The sequence below is a fragment of the Larus michahellis genome, chromosome 10, assembly GCF_964199755.1.
Source record: "Larus michahellis chromosome 10, bLarMic1.1, whole genome shotgun sequence".
NCBI lineage: Eukaryota > Metazoa > Chordata > Aves > Charadriiformes > Laridae > Larus > Larus michahellis.
The window spans coordinates 17,699,213-17,726,807 of NC_133905.1; the positions used below are offsets into that span (position 1 = coordinate 17,699,213).

The 27,595-nt window shown below is 44.7% G+C and overlaps 2 protein-coding genes across 3 annotated transcripts in view; one reads left to right on the forward strand and one right to left on the reverse strand.

Annotated features, from left to right (window-relative positions):
• Window positions 1-770: 770 nt before the first annotated feature.
• On the reverse strand, window positions 771-7,415 carry TNNC1 (troponin C1, slow skeletal and cardiac type). The gene is made up of 6 exons (XM_074602477.1): window positions 7,088-7,415; window positions 3,192-3,222; window positions 2,847-2,993; window positions 1,827-1,941; window positions 1,583-1,719; window positions 771-953 (listed from the first exon to the last, which is right to left on the reverse strand). Exons 1-6 carry the CDS (start codon window positions 7,109-7,111, stop codon window positions 922-924), a joined length of 486 nt encoding a protein of 161 aa, XP_074458578.1. The 5' UTR covers window positions 7,112-7,415; the 3' UTR covers window positions 771-921.
• Window positions 7,416-11,768: 4,353 nt separating this feature from the next.
• The window catches only part of NISCH (nischarin), a 32,728-nt gene continuing 16,901 nt past the window's right edge, over window positions 11,769-27,595 (forward strand). For both annotated transcript variants that reach the window (XR_012589281.1, XM_074602296.1), the window contains exons 1-7: window positions 11,769-12,021; window positions 17,764-17,847; window positions 18,591-18,773; window positions 22,453-22,501; window positions 24,125-24,288; window positions 25,858-25,953; window positions 27,436-27,531. Coding sequence is in view for 1 of the 2 variants with exons in the window: in XM_074602296.1 (XP_074458397.1) it covers window positions 11,935-12,021; window positions 17,764-17,847; window positions 18,591-18,773; window positions 22,453-22,501; window positions 24,125-24,288; window positions 25,858-25,953; window positions 27,436-27,531 (759 nt within the window). In the remaining variant the exon portion in view is untranslated. The remainder of the gene's footprint in view (window positions 12,022-17,763; window positions 17,848-18,590; window positions 18,774-22,452; window positions 22,502-24,124; window positions 24,289-25,857; window positions 25,954-27,435; window positions 27,532-27,595) is intronic.

Here is a 27,595-nt window from a genome sequence, read left to right on the forward strand (position 1 = left end):
TGGCACGCGGGGCCCTCAGGGACAGCACGGCTCATCCTCCTCGGCCCGGCTATCATCTCGCGCCTGGGGGCCAAGACCCAAAGCAAGGTTGTGCCTTGCTCAGGGCCCAAATGGACGTGATTTCTGAGGGAAAATTGGGTGTTTCAGTTCTTGCAGCAAGGCTCCCACCCGGGGCTGCTGGACAACCGTGAGGTGCTGCGGGGCCGCCATTGCCTGCCTCCTGCCAGGCTGGGCAAGATGGGAAGGAGGAACCCAGTCCATCTTAGCAATGGCTTTTATTCATATTTCCAAAGAAAATACAGGTCGTCTTTCTGCATGTGCCACAGGGTGGCCGTCAGGATGGTGGGGAGGAGGAAGGGGTGTCCATTCAGGACAGCCATGGTGAGAGCGGGGAGGAGATGGACTGTCCCTCACCCAGGGATTTCAGCAGTGGCATAAGTGGTTGTTAATTCGCATTTCGTTGCTAAAATGCTGCTGATGCTCCAGTTAAACCAGCAGGCACCAGTGTTAGCTCCTGAGCCCGCTCACTGTGGCAGGGGTCAGGAGATGCAACATGGCGGCTCCCCACCGAGCACCCGCGGCCCCGTTGACTGGGCTTTGCCACTGAGCTGGCAGCAAAATATTTCCTTGGAGACTTATAGCTCCAACTGTGGTGTCACCTTCCCAGACGCGGCTCGCAGGCACTTGTTGTAGCCCTGAGGAGCAGACCCATTAGTCACAAATACGTGACCGGGGTGAAGCTCTTACTAAACCTCCAAGGAACAACCATCTGAGGCACCCAGTATTAACGCGTTTTATTTTCCCAGCGGCCACCCTTCTCAGTGCTCAGTCTTCATGCCGGTAGCCAGGGGACTTAGCCAAGGAGATGAGATGCGGAGCTGGAGGGGTTTAGGAGATTCGGGCTGTCATCTGGCCTCAGATTTATTCAACTCCCTTCATAAACTCCAGGAACTCTGCCAAAGGGAAGACATAGGAGATAAGGGGTGTGAGGTGGGACTGAAGTACCCGCGCAGCTGCCAAATGCACTCTTGGCAGCTTTCCCCAGCCCTGTCTCCTTTTCCATCCCCGATGTGCAAGAGGCTGAGGGGGGATGGCTACCGCTTCTCTGGCTGTGGCGAGGCCTCCTCGTGACTCCCACTGGAAATGTCACCAGAGCCCAGCGTCACTCTCAGCTGCCACCAAAACACTGGTGGTGAGTGCCTGGAGAGGGACATGGCCATCAGCTCAGCTCGGAAATGGTCTGGGGGTCATTTCAGCAGCATTGCCTTCAAATATACAGCCCTTCAGAGGTGGTGCTTGTGTTAGGGGGCAGGAGGGACAGGCAGGTCTCTGATGAAAAGCAGGTTTGCTTCAGTGCAGGCTGGCTTTCTCGGGATGAGGAGAGTTAAGGCAGCCCCAGGCCCTTGCTACCATTTCACAAGCATAAGAAGCCCCTCATCCCTGTGTGAACACCAGCTGTGATCAGGCGTATTGCCCAGCACTGCCTGGCCTGCATGAGCTCACACCCATCCCTGAAGGCAACAGAGATCACAGGAGCTGCCCAGGGACTCACAACCAAACTGCACGCAAGAAAGACTCCTACCGTCATAGTCAATCCTGCCATCATTGTTTTTATCTCCATCTTTCATCAGTTCTTCTATGTCATCCTCGGTGATGGTCTCTCCCGTTGCCTGCAGCATGATCTTCAGCTCCTCGAGGTCGATGTAGCCATCGGCATTTCTGTGCAAGGATGGAAGATCTCAGAAGCAGACCAACATGCTGGGGAGGGGGAACTGGGGTGGCTGCACCGCTCCCACCACCCCACCGTGCTGCATCGCTGTCCTTACTTATCAAACATCCTGAAAAGATCTGAGAGTTCCTCTTCAGTTTTTCCTTTGCTGTCGTCTTTCATACACCGGACCATCATAACAAGGAACTCATCAAAGTCTACAGTGCCGCTGCCTGCAGGCAGAGTAAACACCATCAGACAGCCCTGCGGTGGGTGGACAGGCAACACCGAGAGATCACACTTCCCTTCAGTAACCAAGGACCAAAACTCAGGAGGGCAGCCCTGCAGCAAGAGGCAGCTTTCAGGATGCTGGCATAAGTGACTGAGGCCATTGACCGACATCATCACTAAAATTTTACATTTTTGCAGTCATTTTGCCGAGGCAAAATGAACCGAAAGTCCTATTGGAAGCACTGATGAATGGAAATTCCTGCTATGGAGCATGGATATGTGTCCATCTCATCTAGGTGTTAACAATAAGAGTTCCAGAAGGTGGGTATTTGTGCAGTGTAGTTTTGCATGAGCACTACAGTACAGTACTACAGCTATTTTTCCTTTTTTGCCTGATTATTTTCCAGTTACTTAGTATGGTATTTCTGCCCAACTTGCACACAGTGGATTTTGTTATGTGTGACCACTGGTACACTGATTTAATCAACATTGGCAGTTATTTGTGTGTGTGTATACTCGAGCAGTGAAAGACTTTCCCGATGACAGAATCCTGTAACTGTGGCATTTCTGAACCAGCGGTTGCTGCATTCAGCCTATATTTTGTTTTTTAAATGGATATGTACAATTTCAGAGTAGCCCCCAAAATCAGCTCAAGCAAGATCGTTATAGGAATCATAATTTTTATAGTTTCTCTTTGCCTGGAAATTTTCTAAAGGAGCCACGCTGAAGTTTGGTGGGTGTTTAGTGTCCTTAAAAATCACAGCGCTGCAGGTCGCTCCTGGCAGGCTGTGGCTGTCCCCAGCATGGATCCTGCCAGCGGTTGCGCAGATGCTGAGCGCTCCCGACCTGCCCCATTCCCCCCATGCCTGTGGTGCTTGGCAGAGTGGAAGAAACCCAAATCTCTCACCATCCTCATCCACCTCGTCTATCATCTCCTGCAGCTCCTCAGGGGTGGGGTTCTGCCCCAGCATCCGCATCACCTTCCCCAGCTCCTTGGTGCTGATGCAGCCATCCTCCGCCCCCAGCACGAAGATGTCGAAGGCAGCCTTGAACTCTGGGGAGAGAAGGGAGAGGAGATGTGGGGGTCTTGCCCCATACCTCAACCTTGCAGGCGGGCAGCCCTGGGAGAGGGGACTCGTCCCGGACCAGTCTGGCCAAAGCATTTTCAGGGGTGTAATTGCCGAGGCAGGCTGGGCTGCCGGCTGGGGAGTTCCTCGTTAAGCTGCAGTGTCAAGTTAAAAGATGCACCTACCATTTTTTTGTTCTTCTGTCAGCTGCTCAACCTGTAAGAAAAAATACAGAGACCAAGTAATTTTTCTTCCTCAGCATCACTAATGGTTAAAAGGTAACGTTATTTGTTTAACAGCCTTTGCAAAGGTCAGCCAGGCCTTACAACAGTCACCCTCACGGACTACAGGATATATGACCAGTGGGGTTTTGACACCACAACTTTTTGTAGTCTAAGAGAGTCTCCCCCTTAGAAAAAAAAATATTCCCAACTCCTTTGAAGTGGGCAGCGTTTCTCTAGAGTGGCCACATCTATCAGAATTAGCCTCTGCACGAGCAGGGAAGACCCACTGGGAAAAGCATTTGTCTCTGTCAACCTTTTGGGGATAATTTGTTGCTGTCGGGAGGCTTCGCAGCAGGACGGCTGGGCTATTGAGGGCTGCTCGTGTGTGGGCTGAGGCCAGGTCAGAGGTGGGATGTGCTGGCGAGGTCCCTGGGGAGGGAGAGGTGGACAAGACCAACCCTGGTATTTGTTTTTCAGCCCTAGAGTCAGGAAACTCTCTGCGCTATCTGGATCATTAAGAGCTGGTCTGTTTCCACCCGAGTCAATGTTTATTACAAAGGTTCCTGCCTCAGAAGGGAGCTGCTATTCCCTTTAGCATGTTTCGGGTATCTCCCCGAAGAAATGTCCCATGGAGCCATTAGGTGTTAGCCAAAATGGGCTGGCAGATTGTTCCCAAACCCTACCCTAATTCATTCCCTGCAGACGATCAGTGGGAGCTTATTAGTTAACATGAACTAATTAAAATAATCAATGAGGAGAGCAAGGAGGAATCCATCAGCTCTGTATCATGCCTCCTTAAGTGCATTTCTCTCTTTGGCTTCATTCCTGCCTGCAGGTGCTGCTTATCTAAAATTGCTGACCCCACCACCGTGTCCAACTGCCCCTTCAGTACCATCCATTAAAATGCTGACTTTTCCCTCCCAGGCTGGTTGACAGCCTCTCTGGAGTTGGCCAGACCCGACCCCTGCCAGGACTACCTCTGTCCCATGCAGAGGTTGCCTGACCCCACGAACATCTCCTTACCACCATCCCTGTGCCCCGTGTGAGCCATCCCCAATGCCCATCCCCACCGTGGTTTGGTCACTCTTCAACCCCGGGTTGTGGCACCCTGTGTTTGAGGGAAGCCTGATGCTTTTGCCCCGAAGAGGAGTGGTTTTGCAAAAGCCAGCTGGAAAGTGCTTTTTCTTAGCAGGGCAGAGCCTGCGGGAAGCGGGCAGAGCGCCTCATCCCATTCCCCACACGCCAGGAGGTAAAGACTTTTGAGTCAGAAAGCGGCAGGGACGGCGGCAGGACTGCCATTGCAGGAGGAAACCCAAGCCCACTGTGGCCCCGGCAGCTGCCAGCCTTCGTGGCTATTGTCTGGGCAGAGGGAGGGCAGCCAGTGCTCCCTCGGCCGATGTCCACGGCCACTGGGTAACCTGACCCTCTTGGTGCATTCGCTATTTATAAGCCTGGGCAAGAGAAGTGCTGGAGATAAAGACGAGCTCCCCAATTGTTCCCAGGCTTTGGTATTTATGCTCGCAGCCCTTTATCTGGACACTTGTCCCTGGCACTGTTCTTAGTGCCGCTTAACAGAGCCTAAAAATGTTCCCGAAATAGCTTTGTGTTTGCACACCCTTATCTAGGCATGAGTGGGCAAGATGAAAATCCATTGGGTTCTCCGGCTGCACGTAGGTAATTTGGCATAAATATAATACTAATATATGCCATCAGCATGCAGCAAATAAAAAAATACCCACTTTTGAAGCTTCCTTGACTACTGAAATGATAGAGGTGGAACTATGCTGCATGTAAATTAAATGCATTATAACTATAGAGTGACACTTTTATTACAGAGATGTCTCTTGAGCTGTTTATAATGCCCTCTGGACACGGGAGCTGTTCGCGGCTTTATTCCCTTTTTCCCTCCGCATCATTTGAGGGACAGGTTTCCCCAGCTGCAGTGTGGGAAGACAAGCACGAAGCTCACAGCACTGTGGCGGCTGTGGTGACGCCGAATCTGCCTTATTTTGCTTTTATCAGCTCTCTTCTTCATCCCATGTTTCCATTTGAAGTCAGGCAGGGGAAGTTGAAGTTCTTGAATTTTTTTTCCGGGTAAATGTTTTCTTACAGTTAAAATCTTGGGGAATAGATCCACAAAAAAGCTGTTTGTCTCAGCTGTGCCTGGCTTAGGCTTATTGTGCCCCATAAAGGTGCTGGCAGCCAGTGCCCGGATCTTGAGCCCCACATTTACCAGCGTGGCCGCACCTTCAAACCAGCAGCAAAATCCTTATGGTGAACCCATCGGGTCTTTTGCGTGGCCCATTTCCCTGGTTGAGGGCTCTGTGTTTGGGGTAAGTTTTTGGTATCTGAGGTGGGAACTTCTGGGTTGTTCTCTATTGCTGCAGTTCCTTTTTTTCAGCTAAATTCCTCCATGGTCCAACTCTGCTGACGTCCCCACGCTTCAGCTAGGGATGACCTTTGCCTGTGGATTTTTGCCCATTTCTGGGGCAGAGATTTGGAGAGAGGCTGGAGCTTGTGGATGGGGAACCCTTTCTTTTGGGGCTCTCTGCCCATGCTGTGAGCGCACTGCCCCAGCAGACGGACAGACCCTTTTGGCTGTGGGCATCACTGGCTTCCAAAGCACCTCAGCCTTTCTCCCTAATTACAGGCATGAAGTCCCTAAACAATAAGGAGAGAACCGTTGCCTGGAGTTGCAGAGAACATATTTAATTTAAAAGCTTAATTAGAGATGCCTGGGCTTTCTTTGATTTTACAGGTCATATTTTTCTCCCTTTCTGAGGTGTTGGTTGGGGCACTTGGTGCTTTCCTAAGCCGTTTCACTACTGTGATTGCTAGGGTGAGTCCATCTCATGAGGTTCGGGCTCACCAAAGGACAGGAGAGGTGTGAGCAGTTGGAGTTTTTTCTTCAATTACATATCAAGCACTATCTTTCTTCCCTCTAAAAACCTTGGAATTAAAATAGGACTTGTATGATGTGTTTTTTTGTGCCCTTGGTTAAAGTCAAACCTAATCAACTATATATTTAAAAAAAAAAAAGCTCTTAATTTAAGCCCAGTTATGGAAGAGACACAGTAGCAATCCACACAATCCAGAATCTATTTTCATCCTTATTCCACCTGCATATCACTGTCTGTCTACGTTGTTACAAAATAATGCAGTGTTCTTATTACAGACCAAATAGTTTGGGTTTACGCGGTGAGCGCAGCGTGCAGCTGTGTAAGTTAAAATAGCCATTAGGGTGCTCTGCGTTCCCCGAGAGCATAGCTCACATTCTGCACTTCCGCAGGAGTGGCAAAGCAGAGGAGGATGTTTGGAAATAAATTACAAAAAAAAGACGAGGGTTTTTTTTTTTTAAATCTTCCAGAAAAAAATATTCAGCTGAGGAAGGGGGGGAAACGTAGCAATGGCAGAATTTTAAAGCACCAGAATGAGGAGGGTGAGGTTTAACCTGGAAAAATAATGTTCATTTCATGGGAAACGCTGCTCGGCTTTATCTGGTCTAAAACCAGCAGCCACCTCTTAGGCTTTCAAGATTTCGCTGAGATTTGTAACTTCACCTACGGGCCATCTCCCTGCCTTACAGCGGGGAACCAGGGGAGTAATTGTAAATAATTTAGCAGCACAGTTGAGAGTTTCACACTTACGAGGAGAGTGTGAAACCTTCAGAGCCATCAGTGGGAAAGGTCTGTGTCCTGGGTGATGATGTTGACTAAAAGTTGCCACCCTAAAATTATTTCTTATTTGGCATTTCTCCATTGAATTAATTCTGTCACAGCTTTGGGGAATCCACTATAAAACCCAAAAAAACCCCTTTAACCCCCCCCAAAACCACAGGCCCAAAGGGAGACACTTACCGCTGCCTTATAAATGTCATCCATGGCTGGAGAGGGTGGGCGAGGGGCCGGGGGACGTTACGGTCACACTCTGCTGGCGCTGCCCCTGCAAGCCCGGCTGATATAGGGGGCTGCCCGCCCCCGGGGGATGTGACCAGCCCACCATCAGCCCCGCACGCCCATCCCCGTTCCCGCAGGAATGCCTCGCCTGCGTGCCTTGGGATGGGGACGCTGCCGAGCCCGAGGCTGGCACGTCTGGAGCCAGCCCCAGCCCTGCTTTGGGGCAGCTGGAGGTTTCCTCGTGACTTTTGATACGGGAAGGAGCAAGCCCTTTCAGCCAGGTTTTGGCAGGACCTTGTTGATATATTGCAGTATTTGGATGTCCTGGCTGGACACATGCCACTGTGTCACCTCCACCTCCCATGTTTCCCCCCCCGGAAGCCACATTAGAAAGATTATACAGTGCCTAATTAAATTGGGTAATACAGGAAAGGCATGCCTCCCAAAATATCCCCATCCAGCAGCAAATGTCCCCCGTGAGCCATGGGAACAGGAGGTTTTGGGACCTCCCTGTCCCCTCCGCTGGCCGTCCCCAAGCCCATGGTGGGGATGGACTGCTGGGGGACACGCAGCCACGGCTGATGCCCTCGGAGGAGCCGATGCCGTGTGCCTGCGGGTGCCGAGGCCTGAGAGAACGTGCGATCCTGATGCCGCGGTGTGGAGAAGCGTGGAGGCAGATGGAGCTTTGCCTCCGTTTTCTGCATTTAGCTGGGGCTGCAAAATGGGGGGGGTAGCTGTCAGCTGTGCTTGATCTCAGGGATAATTCTCGGTCCTTCAGGAAACCGGGACTCACTTCACCCAACTAGCGAGCTGACCTGGCAAATGGGGAAAATCCACGCTCCTGGATTTACCACGGATTTGGAGAGCAAAACATGCCGAAGGCCTTCAAGTGATGACCAGTGTTTTTTCAGTGCAGGGAAAAGCATTTTAATCCACAGCGATCAAAGCTAAAACCTCTTTTTTTCGTGATTCAGGACTCCCTCTTGTGTCCAAAGGAGATATGGATGGCTCCAGCGTCTCAGCGTGACAGCGCTGCCTCCAGCTAGCTCGTATCAGTGTTAGAAAAACTGAAAATACCATGGATGCAGCTATTAGGTTTTACCTCCTCTAAAAATCCTTTCTCCCTTTAATATTAATCATGTTGCATGCAAGAAACCCGCTGTCCCTCGCCTTAGCGGCATTAACCAGTGATCCCGGAATGGTGTCAGGGTGAGCGCAGCGCCCTGTCCCACACCACATCCTCCCAGGCTCTGTGGTCCTGAAAGATTAACTTGCATTTAAGGAATTAAGTTTTGAAGCACATTAATCTTCAGAATTGGAATATATTAATATTTTGGTTGCCTTGACCATACAAATGGCAGAAAAAGCTGCAAAGGGCAGTAGTTATTTTGTTAAAGGGGGTTGGCGCACAGGCTGGGATGGGGGACCTGCTCCCCATCACCGCCCAAAACTTCCCAGGCACCCCATGGAGAACCCCAATGAAGTGCTGGCCTAAGGTGACACCCACGCTGTTTCCGCCCACCTCGGGATTCCCTGTGGAGCCGGCGGGGCGGCTGGTGCTGGCCCCGGGCACTGCCAGGCACTGCAGCAGAGGGCGAGGCATCGCGCCTGGCCCTGTCCCTCCGTACCAGGAGGCGACAGCTCTGAGTCATCCCCCTGAAAACAGCCCCTGGGATGTGTCAGAATATATCTAGGGCCGATGCGCAGCGGGAGCTTTAACATTGCCTTCAAAGGGTCGCGGCCGCGCTCCCGGAGGAGCTGGGATGAAATCCAGGTTGGGATGTGGAAGAAGGGTCCCTGTCTGCTTAGAGAGGGGAAATCTGGGCCACTGCACGCCATCACGGGAAAGCCACACTTCTGCAAACGCCTGATGTGAACAGAGACTTGCAAAACACAGTCATGCCTAGAAGGAAAGGATGAAATCCATCTGGCAGGAGAGGCGATGTTCCCTCCGGGGAGGGAGGCGAAGGCATCATGCCAGCCCCTGCCTCCCCGCCCGCTACTCGGAGCCAAAGCTGCCAGCATCCTCTGGCTCTCCGGAGCGGTTCACTTATGAAAGACTTGGGAATTGGGGGTTTTATAGAGAAACTCAGGGTGTCTGCTTTGCAAAGCACGGGGGGAGGCTGCTGTGGCAGGTATGGGGGTGTCCCAGGAACACCCATCCTCTTCGGCTGCTTCTCCTGCCACCCCACACGAGACCCACGGCAGAGACAAGTGCAGCTATCTATAGCCTGAGGAGGGCCGCCAACACGAGCGCCCTTAATCCAGGCAATGGCCGGCTCAGCAGCACCCCGGCTGTCGCTGCGGTTCGGTACGGCATGTTAGCTCGGGCTTCAGCTGCATCCCATGTGCGGTTGCACTTGTCAGTCAGTTCAAGGTACCAAGACAAGCAGAAAGGTTTACTGCATTTTTTTCCTCCAAAAATCTCATTTCGGGTTTTCCTTTCCAGGCAGCTGCAACCCGCTGCAAAACAAGCAAAGGCATCCTTCAGGTCAAATACAAGGAAATAAAAAGCAGAAGCCCAACTAAGTTGCAACTTTATTTGAGGTCAGGGGTGTTTGGGCAGTCTGTCATGGCTCCAAACTGCAGCGAAACACTCCAGTTTCCCAATTTCCTGCACAGGGCAGCCAGCCCCAAGCGGGGCCAGACTCACCGACATCGAAGCTCTTTACTGCTACCCACATCCTCAGAGGATTTTAGCTGAACGAGCCCCCATTTTCCCCCTTCCCCAGCTCCATCGCTCCTGATGATACATCTTCTCCGGGAGCCAGGACAGGGCTGTCACACCACATGCCACCTCGGCGCCCGCAGGCAGAGGCTGCTTCAGGGAGAGGAGAAGGGTGCCTTTCCAAACCCACGGACGTGCGAGCGCTGCAAATTGTTATTTAATTAAGGAGACGGGACATTCAGAGGAAGCTTAATTAAAGTTGCTCTCCAAAACCACTTATTATCTCATCAAGATGCTGAGCTCAGCAGCAGCTCCTGCCGGCGCTGGGTCAGCGCAAGAAAATCTCTCTTGGGCTCCTTTACTATACGTGTTCTCTCCTTGCACAGTGTGAAAGGTGCTCTGGCTAAATCCTGACCAAGGGAAAGCGTTTTGCAGTGAAAATAAAATCAAAATGGGTTTATCCAGCTGCATTTGCAGAGGTGTGTTTGTTTATTTGCCACCCTGGTCCTGGTTGCGTTTGCCCAACACCAGTGTTATCCCTGTAGCATTTCTGCCTTGGCCCCACAGCTCCCTTCTGCCAAGGAAATACTTTCCATCCAGATGACTTTGAAACCCGTACGTGCATCTAGTGCGTTTGGCACTTCTGCTGTTATCAATGACTCTACACTGGAGCTAATTGCGTCCTCCCTTAGGTAGCATAAACAAGGACAGACAGAGGTCACCTTTGTTTTGCTGGAAGGTGTTTTTTTCCCCAAACTTCCTGTGACTTCCCCTCAGTGTTCACAGGGAAAAGGCCAAGGAGGATTTGCTTGCCATCCTTTTAAGATTCTCCGCTTCTGTTACAAATTCCTGGCAAGATCCCATCAGTGTGCACTGATTTGAAACACTTGCCTGTGCTCGGTGGGACAGTGCATAGAGGTAAGGAAAGTTCGTAACGTCAGCAAAGTCACCTCAGGGTACACCGTCCTCACCCCGGGCTTGTCCCTGAGGCCTAGGGCTGAGTCCATGCTGGTCTGACCCAGCAGCCCAGCTCCGGTTTTGAGGTGTGTCCCGGTTTGAGCGACACAGGGCTAATTTCTCTTCTAATGCTTAGGAAAGTGGCACTTTTAGAGGCCTCTAGTATCTGAATTTTTGAAAGTATTTACTTTATAGCCAGCTATGGCGTGTGGGTTTCAATGTCTCGGTGTTTCCAAGCTCCCCAGGTGTGGGGACGAGGAGCAAGACACGGGTACTCGACCCAAGCTGGCCAACAGGATTACTTCATACCATGAACATTGCATTCAATATCAATTAGAAAGTTTGCTGAGGAGTTCTCTATTCTATGATGGCGACAGTCCAGAGAACTCCTTGCCCCTGTGCTGGAGCCCTGAGCCCTTCCCTTCCTCCCGAAGCCACAGCGCTTGCGGTGTCCCACATTTGCTGTCCCTGCTGGGAGCACACAGCTTCCTGCTGATGGAATGATGAGTATGAGCCTCATATAGTTTGTATTGGTATTGGGATCAATATTGATTCTTTAGCAGTATTAATGTTAATTATTTAGTCTTAATCTATTAAACCTGTTTACGCTTCAACCCTCGGGTTTCCTTGGTTTTTCCCCTTCCCGGGTGGGGAGGGGTCATTGGGAGGGAGCATAATTGCCTAAACGACAATAAAAACGTAACAACTGCACCGCACAGCACTGTGTTGCATTGCAGAGCACTGCAGAGCCCCGCACAGCCCCGCACTCCGCCGTCACCCCGCACACCGCTGTCACCCCGCACACCGCTGCGCCTCTCCCGGCGGGAGAGCCAGCGCGCATGCGCGCCCCCGCCCCAAACCCCGCCCCGACTGCCATTAGCCCCGCCCCTCCCTGTGTCAAGCCCCGCCCCTCCCTGTGTCGAGCCCCGCCCCTCCCAGCATAAACCCCGCCCACACCAGCAAGTCCCGCCCCTGCCGCCGGCTGCCAATAAAGAGGCGGCGGGCGGGGCGAGCCGCGCCCTGAGGGGGGGGTAGAGCTAAGATGGCGGTGGCGGCAGTGCGGGCCGGGTCGGGGGCTGGTGCAGGCGGCGGTGGCGGCGGCAGCAGCAGCAGCAGCTACCAGCGGGGAGCGGTGACGGCGTGAGCGCGGCGGCGGCCGGTCCCCTGCACTTCCCGCGGCGTCATGGAAGCGGCGGCGGGGGGCGAAGACGGCGAGGAACCCCCGCGGGAGGCCCGCGTCGTGGGTTCCGAGCTGGTGGAGACCTACACGGTGCGGGGCCGGGGCTGAGGGAGCGCCGGGGCTGAGGGAGCGCCGGGGCCGGGGCTCCCGCGGGGGCGAGCGGCGAGGCCGTGAGGGACGTGCCGGTGTCAGTGAGGCGGGGGGGAGCGGGCGCGCCTTAGGCAGCCTGAGGGGGAGCGGGCTGAAGCCGGGAGGGCGCAGCGCTGCTTTCTCTGAGGGAGCCCGGCAGCGGTTCTGGGCCCGGTTTTGCACCCACGGTAAAGCTAAGGCGAGAATAATTTGGCAGAGGTTTCCCAGCGGTTTTTGCCGCCGTGGGGGAATGTGTGTTGTGGGAAATCGGCCCCGGAGGAGCGGGGCTGCGGGTCTCTGGCCGGGGGGGCCCGGCCCCGGGGCTCCTTGTAGGGAGAGCCGGGGTTTTAGTGGAGGCTATTTTCAAATGTCACGTTCTCGCCCATATATACCTATATATATGCGTGTATATGTACATATGGTTATGAAAAAGTGTTATCGAGTCAACATAGCTTTTAAATTTGGACTAAATATAGTAAGAAATATTTTCTTCAGGTGAACAATACTGTAAAAGTCCCTCTTGAAAAGCTAACCTTATTTTCAGAGTAAATCAGATGATTTAGGATAGACAGTTTTTTCTCTTACCCCACAAAAATAAAAAAAAAGGAAAGATTGTCAGCAGTGTTTTTATTTGGAGAAGGAATTAAATTTTTGATGTATAACTTGTTTTTTAACTGGTTGTATTCTACCAAGAGTTAATTGGTCTGTTTTTCAGGAAGAAGCTCATCATAAAACAAACGTCAGCATAATTACAGACAGCATCTTGAGCACACCACCCTTTGGTTATATAACTAAAAAATGTTTTCTGCTCTTACCTTCTTTTAGTGCGGTTTGAATGATCTTTTTTTTATATAGAATGTCTATAGTGACATCAGGTTTCTTCCTGTTGTAGGAACCTAAAAGAGAAAAGGGAGCAATGGTCTAGAAAGGCAGTATTTGTAAAGTTGTGTAATAGTTACAAGTAATACTTCAGGTTACTGCCTCTGAAAAGGTACATGAAGAAAACAGAGCAACAGGAGAGTGATTTCTGAGTTTTTAATAGGACAGAGCATTTACACAGCTGTAGTACATGAAGGGCCTAACTCCTTTCTGATTGACAACCCTTGAAACATCATTGTGTGGGAATGACTGTCAGGTGGTGAGTAGCCATATTTACAGGCAAAAATGTCATGAGTGTTCAGTGAGGGAATTGGTTTGAAGCTTAAAATAAATTCTTGAAAATTGTTTCAGCCCTTTCTGTCTTGTTAGTTACGTAATGTGCAGTCACAGAAGTGATACTGCTGCTGTTGAGACGTTACTGCCTTGTGAGTTAGGATGTGGTTCATCCCCCAAGCAAGGTTGCTTTCGCAGTCCCCGATGAGCCCAAGAGGCATGGCGAGGCTTGCGGCATGGTGACTGGAAACTTCCATTTGAGGTGTGAACCAAGACTTAGCAGAGCTCATGTTGTTGTTGAGGATTTCCATTAGTATTTTGCAATACCAGTGAATCAGAAATTCAAGTGAATTTAGTTGAGATGATGTCAAAATGTTATCTGCCCCCTTATTCCAGTGGAGGTTATGGGCACAGGAGGTGAAATGTTAGCTACTTTGTGGCTTCAGCCTGCAAACTAGTATTGTGGTACAGCCAACCTTTGATAATACCATTAATGTGCTAGATTGAGCTGTAGTTCAGGCATGTATCTTTGCAGGTAGTGTTCAGCAGATCAGCTGATAGTTAGGGATAACATTTTAAGCTGCTGCAGCTAAACCCAAGGAGGCTTATTTTTTCAGGGCCGCATTTCTTTTTTAATTATTATGGCTCTGGAAATACAATGCCATTTTAATGCCATTTTTCTTGGGAGCTTTAAAAGTAGAGTGTTTTAAAGGCAAGATTTACTAGTATTTTGGTCCTACTTTGATTCTCTTGCTGCATTTTTGAAGGAGTTGTGGCATTAAGCTTACACCTGTGTGTAAACCTCTTAAAACTGTTAGCAGGACTCCAAGCCTGCAGACAGTTTGTATGAGATAGACCCAAGCCTCTAGAAATACAGGAATTTATCTTTAAATGGAAACGGAAATTTTACAAAATTATTCACAAGGTTAAATGTTTCACAAAAATTATAATTTTTGTTTAGCGTTCAAAAACAGATAAGCAGCACTTAAGGACTTGATAAAGACCTGTACCAGAGCAGAAGAAAGTGAAGAAATTAGATGGTGTAGAAGTCAGTCAAATCTGGTAAAGGTGAGAAAGGAAATATACCAGTAGCAGGGTGCATCTTTATCTGTTAACATGTAGTAGTCAAGGTGGCAGTGGTCCTAATTACATCCTTTTTTTTGAAAGTTATTTTTCTTTTGGCATCTGTGCTTCCTATTGTACTCTGTATTTCAGAGCTCATAATCTCAATAGAAGGAGACTTATTTTAATGACATCCATTTGGCAGTTGTGAGATTAAATCCTGTAAAATGTGTTGGGGAGGCTCATGTTTCTGTGTAAATTTGAAGGTAGTTTTAAAAATGTGATTCTTGTTGGAGTTGCTAGGGTGGAAGGCAAGGTATGGATAAATCCAGCAGGAAAAAATACTGCACTTGTTGATGTTTTTTTTTCTGTTGGGTTAGAAAAGTATGAGTGCTCTTACTAGGTATTTCTCCTGCATGTGCTGGTCCAGCTAGATGCTGACTGAAGACTGGCTGATTGCTAGAATGCCTCAAGGCTGCCAGTGCTTCATTTGTTTCCTGCTATGTATTTGTTTGGCCCAAAATTGCCTTCCTGCTTTTCCTGTCTTTTGCAGCTGTTTTTAATATAAATACTAGCTTTGTTATTTAAGGAAAATACTGTGGCTTCCTTGAATGGGCGTAAACTAACTACTTCAGGAGGCAGGGAGGAGGAGATGTGGTTGCATCACTGCACTGGAATTTGGGACCTACTGGCTGAAGTCACACCTGTGTCCCAGGCTTTTGTGGGCAGCTCTGCCCTTTTGCTTGACAGTACTGAAGTATGAAGTTGGATGAGGGAAACTGTAGAAATGCAAGTTTTCCATATAAAGTGAGATGGGCAGGTTTTTCTAATGTGTACAGGAAGTAAACAAAGGGCAGGCTGGAATCACTGCTGTTCATTTAACAGCTGGTTTAAAAATTATACATCTTAAAAAAGTTTTAGTAAATATTTCACCTTTAAATATTTAGGGAGACAAAGGCATGCTGGTTGGTGGTGTGAATACTTAACTACAGAGAGTTTGAAGTCCCTGGTTAGAAAAATCTTGAAAATATACAGCACTACAGATATGCTAGACACTTTATGAAGAACTTGGCCAAAACAACGGATTTATAGAAAGGTGTACAAAATTTGTTATACATAAGAGTTCGTTAGAGATATGGGGTGGAGGAAAGTCTGTGAATGTTAACGCTTTTGCATTTTAGCTCAGTAGAAATGCATATGGCATAACTATGGGTGGAGATTTCACATGGTATATTTATGTCTGGGAGACAGTGCGGCATGATAGAATTTCATCATCTCTCCATGTATGCCTTCTAGCAGTTGGCTTGACGGGTAGGCAGTCCTTGAAGAATCTTAATTTAAACTGTCAGCCTTGTCATTAATTGAAGATCAATTTATGTATCTGACTTCTTCAGAAACTTAACTTTTTTTTTTTTGCTTTAAAATGATTGATTTCTGTATTGAAACAAGTCTTTGAAGCACCAGAAGCATGTTGCATTTGTATTTACTCTTCAAGATAACAGCAGCATGTGGACTGATGTGAAATCAGTTGCTGTCATTCTGCGTACTGATGCTGTTTGAAGGGTGAATGTGTACTGCCAGCTCTGGCTGCGCTTTATGTGGGGATTACTATGGCTTTTTAAAGACTTAATTTGAGGAATTGTATCAGTGCATGAAACACTTCCTTAAACGGGTATTTTCCTGACCAGACTATCTGTTTGGCTTACTGCTGTGTTTCTAGAAGTGGTCAGTGCTTGCCATTTCAGCAAAAAGATGTGAAACCTTTATTATGTATTTACTCTGACTGTATTGTATACAGAGATGAGGGACATTTGTTCCTTGTCTCACGAGCTCTCAGTTGGGAGCTGTGACGTTTACTGAGTTTTCAGCATCTAATATGAGCTTTTATGCATTGCGTACTCAATGTGCGTTGCATATAGCTATGCTGCTTGCTCTGCCATAATTTAGTGCAGTCAGCTTTTAAAAAGAACTAGTCTTTTTATTATGATTTCTAAATGTAGTACTTCTTTAGTTCTGACTTTAATCTTCTGGTTTCTTTTGAGTCTCTCCTTGCATTCCTCAGGCTTATGAGGTACTTTTGAATGCTCAGGTTATTCCTGTTCTAATTTGTCACTGGCACAGTGAATAATCCTGATCTGCCATTTCCCAACACAACATGATGGGAAAGCAGATGCAGGCCTTAATTGAGAGTGTAATTCTGTGTAGGCATTCATCTGTTTTCAGTGCTCATCCGAACACTGACGTGTCACTTGCTGTATGCACTAGTCAGACATCTTGATTCAGTTCTCTGTAGGACTTGGGTTTTGTTCAGCAAGCCAGTGTCAGATGCTTACAGAAATATAATTGGTATGAGATATAGTCCATCTTTTAAAATGCAAGTGGTATTCTATTTAGGGTTTGTTATTGTGCTGGTCTGTACTAACAGTAAGCGAAAACTGTCCTTTTCCGTAACAAATTGAAACTTGATGCTTTTTCTTTCAAGTAGCAACTAGATGTGCATCATTCTTATAGCAGCTATGAGTCAGGTCTGTGATCTTTGGTAGTAAGCAAGTTCTCAACTCTATTAAATGCTTCCAAGATTTGATTACAAAGTGTTTTTTTCCCCAAGGAATATGGTTGTATTGGATAACACAGTTTATTTAATTTGTTATTTTCAAGTAGCTGTAGAACTGGTTTTGCTGAGTCTTGTTTGTTTTCTACTTTGTGTTTTATTTTGTACTTTTAAATTTTCTTTGGGATGGCTTGTTTCTGCCATATCCAAAGGTAGATTGTGAGTTTCCTGGAGAACCAGTACTGTTCAATCTGGAAAGTTGCCTACAATGAAAATCTTGAATTGTTTGGTACATGGATGGTTAAAAATACTTAGTTTTGTGTAAAAAAAAAAAAAAAAAAAAAAAAAAGTTGCTTTAGATAATTTCAGTGATTCTTTGGTCACAGTTGTAACACTTGGGAAGTTATCTTGTGTGCTTTACCCTAAAAGGAATAAAACAGCTAACATCCAGTCAAGCAAAGGATTTGTCTAGATTTCTGAAGGGTTAAGCTCCAGATTTCTGCTTAACTGAGAAGTGACAGCAGGATGGTTGCCAAGTTCCTTTGCCTGTTGTGGAATTTGGTAGACTGAAGAAGGGGTGCTGCTGTCTCAGGCTTGTTGTGGATAGCTGTGAATGCCAACTTAGCTAGCAGAAGTCTTCAGAAAAAGAAGTAGCTTTAGAGATCTTGGTTATTAACCTTTGGGTTGCAAAATTAAAAGCCATTGCTTTACGTTAAGAAGCATCTGCATGTTTTTGTGTGTAGAGCAGCCTTGTGAATGTGATTAGGCGTCCTACATCAGCAAAGCCACTTTAGAGTTTAGATTAGCTTTTAGTTAACTATGATTCTTTAAGAATGTAGAATCACCTTATAGTGCAACATTAACCAGCACATCTCACAGTCAGCTTCTCTTTGAGACAAATGCTTTGCAGTTCCCTTACTTTAATTTCTTTCTTTCAGGTATACGTTATTCAGGTCAGTGTTGGCAATTATCAGTGGACAGTCAAACATCGTTACAGTGATTTCCATGACTTGCATGAAAAGGTAAGGATGTTAAAACTGTGGCCTCTGTCTCTTGCAAAATATTGTACAGTTTGTGTAGTTCTGTTGTATGTGATGTGAATTCTACACTCAGTAAAGAGCAAGAATATCTGCCAGATGCCATCTGAGCTGCAGACTAAATCCTTTTTGTATGAACAATACTACTTGCCACTGTTACACTCCCCTCTTAAACTGAGGGACATTGGCCTGGACAACTCTAGCCTTGGACAGAGTGGATTTCAGGCTGCAGTCATTAGACATTTTGCCAAGAGATGTTTATGATCAGCTGATGTGGTAACCAAAAGCTGGATTGGAGCAAAGACTCTCTTTTGGGAGGGGTGGATGATAAAACTGTCCTTAGACATTAGCATGGGGTAGTTAATAACCAGTGCTGATTAAAAATGACAAGTGAAAATGATGGAAAATCCACTATATTCAAGAGTGTGCTGTTTTCTTCCTCAGAAACGCACCAGTTATTCTGTGGTTTTATTACCTTAGTTACATTCTGCCATGTCATACTGTGAGCAGTTCTCTCAAAAAACACTATTATTGAACTTCTCATCATCTTATGATAAAATATTCTTTCTGAAAATACCTAAGACTTTGAAGTCAATAGCTAAATTTATGGAAGTAATTTTATTTTTGGACCTCACCAAGATCAGGCAATGTGCTCTTAATGTGTTCTGTTGCATCTTTTGTGGAAGTTCAGATGGTGAGTTGGATAGTAACTGGTTTTTGTCTTTCAGCTTGTTTCAGAAAAGAAAATAGATAAAAATCTGTTACCTCCCAAGAAGATTATTGGAAAAAATTCCAAAAGCCTGGTGGAGAAAAGACAGAAGGAATTAGAGGTCTACCTGCAAACCCTGCTAGTCAAGTTCCCCGTTACAGCTCCAAAAGTTTTGTCACACTTCCTACACTTTCATTTATATGTAAGTTGTTTTTAGCATATAAAATGGAGGCCTAAGTGTCTTTCCCTAGTTGTCTGACTTGAAGAGAATTGTATGGAATCTTCACAAAATAGCTGAAACTGCTCTTTTTTCAGCGTTTTGCACAAAGTAATAAACAAAACATCTTTAAGATTTTTGACACCACTTTTTATTGTAGTAGATACTGTGCTGGCAAGGAGTGTGGGTAGGGAGGAGAGGAGAAAATAAATGCTGGCAGGATAGTTGGAAGCTGTGAATAAATCTGAAGCTGAATTGGTTGTTAGGCTGAAGTCAATAGTGCTGGCTCTCCGAAGGAACATTGCATAATTGATCCACACGCACCCCTACTTAGTGGTTAATGGGTAGAGCTGTGGTTCACACTGAAACAGTTTCCAGTAGCCCAAATGAAGAAAAATGGTGCTTCTCCAGGAGAAGCACACTGATGAAGTGGCCTCTGGAGAAATAGCTCCAGTCAGCAGACAAAATATTATGGTAAAGGATGCTTGAAGTAAGAAGCAATGACTTGCTTTCCTGTTCAGATTGCAATTTGTTCGTTCATCTCTTGTGTATAATTAGGCTTTTTTTTTCAGTCTGGCATCATGTAAGGGGGAGAATGAACTTCATAGAGAGGAAAATGCACTGGAGAACTCAATGGAAAGGAGGAGCAGTAATTGCTTTGGGGAGGGATGTGCTGAGATGGCCCTCCATGATTTCATATGAAGGCTTCAGAAATGAGTCACAAATGGTCCATTAGATGTGTTAATTAAGCTTTAGCAACACAGAAAAAACCTGTTCTAGTTATGTTACGTGAACATAATTATTCTGCTAAGACTTTAGAGTTTGACTTAGATAAACAGTAGGTTTACTTCATAGTGTTGCTGTTGCCCTGCAGATTTCAATGAGAAGCACCAGTCTGTCGTGATCAAGCCCTCTAAAATTAATTAGAGGTCTTAAATGTATTAAAAATGTGTGTGGTGGTGTAGGAACAGTTCTGTTCAGATGGAGCAAACTTCCTGATTACCAGGAAGTTGCAGAATTTTTCTGTTCTCTGCCTACTCAGTCTCTTAAATGATGTCTGTTTCATTAACGTTTCAATGCTGTAACTTCAACAAAGGTTTTATGCAGGCAGAAATTCTTCCTAGTCCTGCTCCTGTTTTTCAGTTAGACTGGGTTTTTTTCCTGTTGCTGTAATGTTCATCCTTTTTTACTTTTCCAAAGAACTGGCATTATTTAGATACAAATGCTTCCCTGTTTCTATACTGTGCTTGTGTATTAAGAGCAAAGTTGTTGCTTAATCTGCATTTCTTTGCTTTAGGATGAGTCTGGCTTGAGGTATAAACTCAAATGTTTTTGCTTGGAACTTTGGAGTACTTTTGAATATTTATGAAAAAAAGTTAGTTGTTCAGCAGAAAAGCTAAATATTTACCACAACGATTCTACTGGAAAATAACCTTCCTGCTGAACTTTGATCTTTTAGAATATCTTTGTTACCAGACAGCCCGTGTGCATGCTTGAGCCATTATAAGCCCCGATATTGCCTCATTAGTTTATATAGGAAGGCTGCAATTTTTTGGCTATTCTTATTTGTAGCATTTCCAGTAGGGATTATTTAATTTTATTTGCCAGGTTAATGAAACTAAATGGAGTAGAAATATCTACAGTAAATACATTACAACCACTTTGGAGCCTTTACATGTCACAGGGAAAAGCCAGGTACGGTTTAGCAAAAAGAAGCAGTTGCATGTGACAGCAGTGTAGAACATTATTGTTACTTATTTTGTTGCACTGTCTTATACTTTGCCATCTAAGAAGATTTGGTTTGTTAACTTACAGATAGAAGCTTTTGCAAGAAAAGAATTGAGTACCCACAAACTGCTGTTCAGAGACACCTGCAGACAATGGACTTTTGTGGGTTTGATGCATATAAGTAGTTAGAGCTAAGACAGAGGTCTCTTGTAGACAGAGGAATAGAGTTGCTTTTTTTTTGCCTGCTAGTCACTGAACAGTTCAAGTCATAATCTTGTTTCAATTATAAATGTAGAAAAAAATTCCTGCTCTGTGTCCCAGATGATGAAAGGGATACAGAGTATAGTTTTCATTATGTCTGTGCATGCCAAATGAGTGTAATTGGCTTATTCATATGAGTCGGAATTGTTGAATTTTGTTTGTAATGCAGCTTCTAGCATGTTGTTCTCAAAACTGTGGTGTGGAGGCTTTGTTCATCCTCAGTGAGTGGGGTTTCAGTTATACTAGGAATGTGCTTTTCTGAAATGCTTGCCTCATCAAATGAGCTGAACTGTCTGCTGCAGATGTCCTGTGGATTTATTCCCTTGTTATGAATCACGAGGGATTTGTCAGTGAAGTAGACTCATCAAATACTCATTTTGTGATGATCTATAGTACCTGTTTATCCTTTGCAGCTACCTTAAAATGAGATGTGTGTGTCTAGGGAAAGCTTCACTATCACAAATAGTTTTATTGTTTCTTTTTGTGGGCCTTTGAGAGAGAACTGATGGAAATGCTTAGAACTACTTCAGGACTTCCACAGAGCATTTACTTTTTGTGGAAAGAAGTATGCCCAGATGGGAAATACTTGTACTGATCTTTGTGCACCTTCAGATTTAGAAAGAACAAATCCCTGCATTGAGTTTTCAGCCTTTTCCGTTCCTCCTGGAGCTGTCAGTGCCTGGAATGGAGTTGAGCACCTGGATAGGCCCAGGAGGATAGAGAAGATGGAAGATGGAAAAAGGGGGCTTTTGAATTACTCTGCAGCAAGCAGAATAGAGTTGAAGTCCAGAAGAGTAATTACTTTTTATGTATCTCTCTTTCTGGACACGTTTAGTTTGGAGAAGAGGAGGCTGAGGGGAGACCTCATTGCCCTCTACAGCTACCTGAAAGGAGGTTGTAGAGAGGTGGGTGTTGGCCTCTTCTCCCAGGTGAATAATGACAGGACCAGAGGAAATGATCTGAAGTTGCGGCAGGAGAGGTTTAGGTTAGATATTAGGAAGAATTACTTTACTGAAAGAGTGGTCAGGCACTGGAACAGCCTGCCCAGGGAGGTGGTTGAGTCACCATCCCTGGAGGTATTTAAGAAACGTCTAGATGTGGCACTTCAGGGCATGCTCTAGTGGCAGAGATTGTAGGGGGGTTTTTGTGTGTGTGTGGTTGGACTTGATTTCAAAGGTCCTTTCCAACCATGAAGATTCTATGATTCCCTGTAGACCTGTTAATCTAAAGTTTTCTGTGTATTAGTGATACTCTGAGGAAATGTTGAGTGCATGATGCATTAGGTTAGTCTTAATGTTAATATTTAAAGAACACTATCCTTGTAATAGTTTCTTCAGAACTGAGCTTTCTTTGAAGTTGGACTAATGATGGCTAGTCATAGTTGCTCTAGTTGCTGTTGCCCTTTTCTAATGTATGCAGGATGTGATTATTTAAATGTAGTTCAGTATCTGCTATCTTGGAAATGAAAACTGTATGAAATTAAATAATTTCAGGTCATTTTTATGAAGTATTTTTAAGTTACAAAGAAATCCATAAGACATGATCACAGTTGATTTCTGTTTAAAGAAGTCCTGTACCGTAGCAAAAAAGGGAGACTTCAGCAAAAGTACATGTTGAAAAATTGTAACTGTAAGTATGTAAATAACACTTGATTACAATGGCTTATTCTTTACAGGAGATCAATGGGATCACTGCTGCGTTGGCTGAAGAGCTCTTCCACAAAGGTAAAGAACTTACAAGATTTTAACTGGGAATGGTTTCCTCTATGTGCATGCATTAATGTACCTGTGATATTTAATCTTCAGGCAATGAGAAATCTGAATATTTCATATCAGACTGAGACTTTTTCTTCACGTTTTTCTTGCTGCTTGTACTTTCATTCAAGCTGCATTTTGGGAGGAGCTGTAACAGTAGTGCCACTACATTTAGAAACAAAACAGAGAAATTGATGAATTTAGGTTTTGAAGAGGACCTACAAGTCTGTGTTCTTAAAGGATAGGATGTGATAACTGGTGATCAGAAGCTTTTGTTAAGCTTTCTGTCTTGGTATGTTTTAGTGTAACCTGTAAGGAAGTTTGGTTTATATCAATGAGTCCTGATATAGTGTGTGTTAAATGTGAGAGGGCACTTTACATATCTAAATAAATATTGTTCTTCCAGAATTCAGGAAACATGAGACCTGGTCAGTTAATTAAAGGATGGCCTTTGCTGAGGCTGGAAGATGACAGTGACATGCACTTACTGTAACTGCAACAGCTCTAACTGGTCCATTAACAGTAGGAGGCATGTGAAATGATTAACCATGCTAATTTTGTTTTGAAGGACATGATAGATGCTACTGTGTAATTCCAGTTGGCTAAGGTGATAGGTGAAGCCTGTTTCAGCGTGCCATTTCAGATTGTTCTGGCACAAAATTAACTTTAGGTCAAGCCATTTCAGAGGGTCCACGCAGCAAATTTTGGAACACTTTAAGGAAGCTCCTGAAGAAATCTTTCCTGACTTTGTAGTACCTGCAGTCCCACTGATACCAAAATCATTGATGTCTGACTGCTGTATATAGTGTAGCCATCCAGTAACATGTAGCTGGACGCTTGGACTTGCTCCCACTGAAGCCAAAGGGAATTCTACTCCTCAGAGCGTGTCTGAGAACTCAGCTTATTGTGAAAGCTGATGCTCTCTTGTCCCTGAAGTCAAACTGATGTCCCTAAAAGGAGGAGAAGAAAGGTATTAGTTCCATGTGTGCACGTTCTGACTGCCGTAGTGCTTTCAGAGAGGCTTTTGGATGCTGTTTCCTACTGTTGCTAGAATGAAATAGGATTGTAAAAATATTATCAAATAATGCATTTCCTGTTCTGGGAGTTTGCATTGGTATTAGTGTGGTGAAAGTCCCTTATACTCTCCAAGAAAATATATTTCCTACAATTTTGCGTTTAGACAGAGGAGCAAAAGATGTCTGGGTTTTTTGGGTGGCAGGCACTGCTTATTCTGAATAGAGTAAGTCCTAACTGCTATAGAACTCACGGATTTATCTCGGAAAAAGTTTAGTATCTCTTACCTTATATAAATGAACTTTGATTCCAGTCCTGTTAAGATTGAGGGAAACTTGCTATTAGTTGCACTAGGAGCAATATTTGAATACCTAAATTATTTTGGTGTTAAAAAAAAAATCTTAATTCAGCCATTCTACTTTAAAGTGGCAAAAAAGGACATTGTTTTGGTACCTTAATCATGAGCTTAGAGTATAAATGACAAAGACTTAATATCTATCATTAGATCTCCCATGTACCATTTATTCTTTTGTAACCATTGCAGCATTGTGTTTGATAACATCATACTCTGTTTTTCAGGAGAGCAGTTATTAATGGCTGGGGAAGTCTTCACCATCAGACCCTTGCAGTTATATGCTGTCACTCAACAGTTGCTACAGGGGAAGCCTACATGTGCTAATGGAGATGCCAAAACAGATCTAGGTCATATTCTAGACTTCACTTGTAGACTCAAGTATTTAAAGGTGAGCTATGCTTGCACACATACTGGAGATGTTGTTTCTATGACATGATTCTTAGCATGCTCTTGGAGTCTAGTTTGAATGCACAAGAACTTTATTCATAGTAAACACCTGCAAGCATTTAGAAGTCAATATTAAATATCTCTGTTTATTGTCAGCCTTCAATACACATTGTTGTCTAACGAAGATGTTGATTCTCCAATGTGGTCTCTTCAGTAGTGCTCTCTGTAGAGATGCAATCACAGAATCGTAGTGGGTGCTAGTAGGAGTGCCACTGACCTAAATATGAATATTTGATAAATAAATAATATTGTTCTCTTCAACCCTGCATTCTTTACAAACACTCTGGGTAAGCCAATGTATATGTGTATATATATATGCATACAAGCACATGTGTATATAAATACTGTCCCCTTTCTCACCTTTGACTGTATCTGAAAGCTTTAAAAAACAACCCAACAAAACCCTCAGTTTCATAGATGAGATGGCACTGAATTTCTACCTAAAATACCATTTCAGAATAAATGTAAAATAGTCTCAGAACAGATAATTTGTTTTTTTCCTACCAAATAAGTGAATTGGACTTTTTCCTGAGTAATTTTTTTAACACTGCTTGCTACAGCTCAAAAACTTTTTAGCCCTGTTATTACATGAAGAGCAGCTTCCTTTGTGTGGTATGGTGAAACAAAAGGGAGTAGATCAGGGGAAGTGTCACTGGAGGACTTAGGTAGTTGCAAAAGCAAAACCACAGCTGTACTGGTATTCCTGTGGATCTTCAGTTGCCTTTGCCATCCTGTGTGTGTATAGAATCCTCTGAACAGAGGATTCTCTGTCTGGAGAAGAGCATGTTGTTTAGAAAAATGCCCATCTTCAGAATTTCTGGCGTTTTTGAATGCTTGTGAGTGGGCACCTTCAGAGCTTGGAAGATACATTTAGAATCATAGAACAACTTGAGTTGAAGGGTAGGACCAGACAAAAACCTTAAAGATTTCTCCCAAAATTATATTCACAGCAAACATAAATGAAAAAAACTGTCTTTTATGCTGCTGACATGCTCTGACTCCAGAATCCAATGACCACATGGAAACATTAGATGCAGTTTTATTAGATGTATACCAATGTCTAATGTTTCCTTCAAACCTGTATTGTCAATGCCTTGAACTTCATCCCCGGTTGTGGAATTGAAGACAGTTCTATCTTGGAGGATCCAGATGTTTCAAGGAAGTTGTTTTTAGTGAATGCAGCTCTGCTTGTTCAGCTGAGAATGAAGCCTTGGTCAGTCTTGCCTATGGTATCTGTTTCGCATGCCTTGTGTGCTACAAAACACAAGCACAAGGTGGCAGTTCAAGTTCAGTGCACTTAGCTGGACCAACTAACTTTTTTTTGCTGAAGAGTTAATCTGCAAGTTTCATGAATCATTCCATACTTGAAAAATTGGTTGAAACTTTGGCTGTCTTTCCAAGACAGCCAAACGGCACTACTGTATTTGTGCTGTTGCCTGCATAAGACTATCAAAAATGCGGACAAGTTGGATTATGTGCACTAACTCTGTTCGTAAATGTTGATTGCTAGGTCACTGGAACAGGGGGACCTTTTGGAACCAGTAACATTCAGGAGCATCTCTTGCCTTTTGATCTGTCAATTTTCAAATCGCTTCATCAAATAGAGGTATGACTGAGTGCTCATAATTTTATAGAGGCTCTGCAAATGCCAGGTCTGCTCTCAGAATAGGTGATTGTATGCTTTGATTTGGTGCTCTGTGTGTCTTTACAATAAAGTGGTTTCCAGCATATACAAGCATGCCGTGAAGATCTAACAAATGAGTTAAAATGGTATCTCCTATTACAAAGTACTTTTCATTTGTAAAGCACCAAATATTTGTGATAATGTCCTGACGTTAAATTTGCTTGCGAAAGTACACTTTTGGATATAGTGGTTGTTGCTTGATGTTTTGCAGAATTTCTTCGTTGATCTGCTTTCAGTATAAATGACAGGGTTTCTAGAAGACGTTGTTCAATGAGTATTTTGCAAAATACTTTTCAAACCACTTCAGATCTTTCCAGAGAGAGAATATCCAATTGCGTCTACTGTTGATGGGTGTAGTACCTTTTCTAGTACATGAATGCTGTTGTCTCATTGATATGAGAGACTGAGTTGGTTAAGAACTGAGTGGATTCCTGAAGTCAGTGATTTATTGACATTTTATTGTCGGAAAGAAACTACAGCAGTCTGAATAGTAGAAGAGAGTCTAACATACTGCAGAGAGGATATTGCAGAACAGTATCAATTTTCCTCTTTCCTGTGAGCATGGATAGTTTCAGGTGTAGCTTTGCTTAATGTGGGGAGAAAATAAAAGGTTTTTGGTCTTGAAGACTTTAGTAATTGTTCATGAAAAGTTTTGGATTGACTGGCACCAGATTGACCTTTCCACCCAGTAGTGAACACTGTCCAAAAATTTACAGTGGTAATTTGGAAAGAATTTTTTCAAGGGTGGCAGGAGCTCGCTCTCTATTTAGTGTGGTTTCCCCAGTACGCCAGCAAATGATCCAGTTGTAGTGGTTGCACAATGTGTGCGACCCTCTACAGAGGAGGACCTGGTTGATGGACAGAGGCTGCAGCAGACCTTTGATGGCTTTGTTCCAAGTCGAGCTACAGAAAAAAGACTTTGTAATCTTAAACTTAATCTGTGTAATTAGCTCACTAGCATAGTAAATGATTAGATTAGTATCTTCACTTCCTAGGCATGTATTTTTTCTTATTATTATTCACACGTGATACCTAAATAAACATGTCTGCAGGTAGTCATAGTTTGAGATACCTCTCTTTTTGGTAGCAGTAAAATACTGTGCCCTATTAAACTACTTGAAGAATACATGAGGCAGAAAGTCAATGGAGAAGAAGCTTTGTTCAAATAAATGTTTGAATTTTACTTTTCTATAGTAATGTCTCTAATGTCTCTAATTTCTTGCTTTGGCTTTACCAAATGTTGGTATTTCTGACCTGATAATCTCAGGAGATTTTAAGGGAATGGTGTAACTGCTTTCCACATTGGTAGAGAATCTGCTATTGAAGCTTTTAGCTGCTGCTTCTGTGTCTCATATTTGTCTGTTCTAGCATTTCTAACTTTGTAACATTATGTTTTTTAAATAGATCAGTCATTGTGGGGGAAAGCTTATCAAAGGGCTGACTTCATCAAAACATACTCTGGCCACAATGAGTATTCGATTTTCGGCAACATCAATGAAGGTAAGAGTGAGTTCCTACTTCTGGTGAGTGTTTAAAGCATGTGCAAAAATAACATGCACATTGT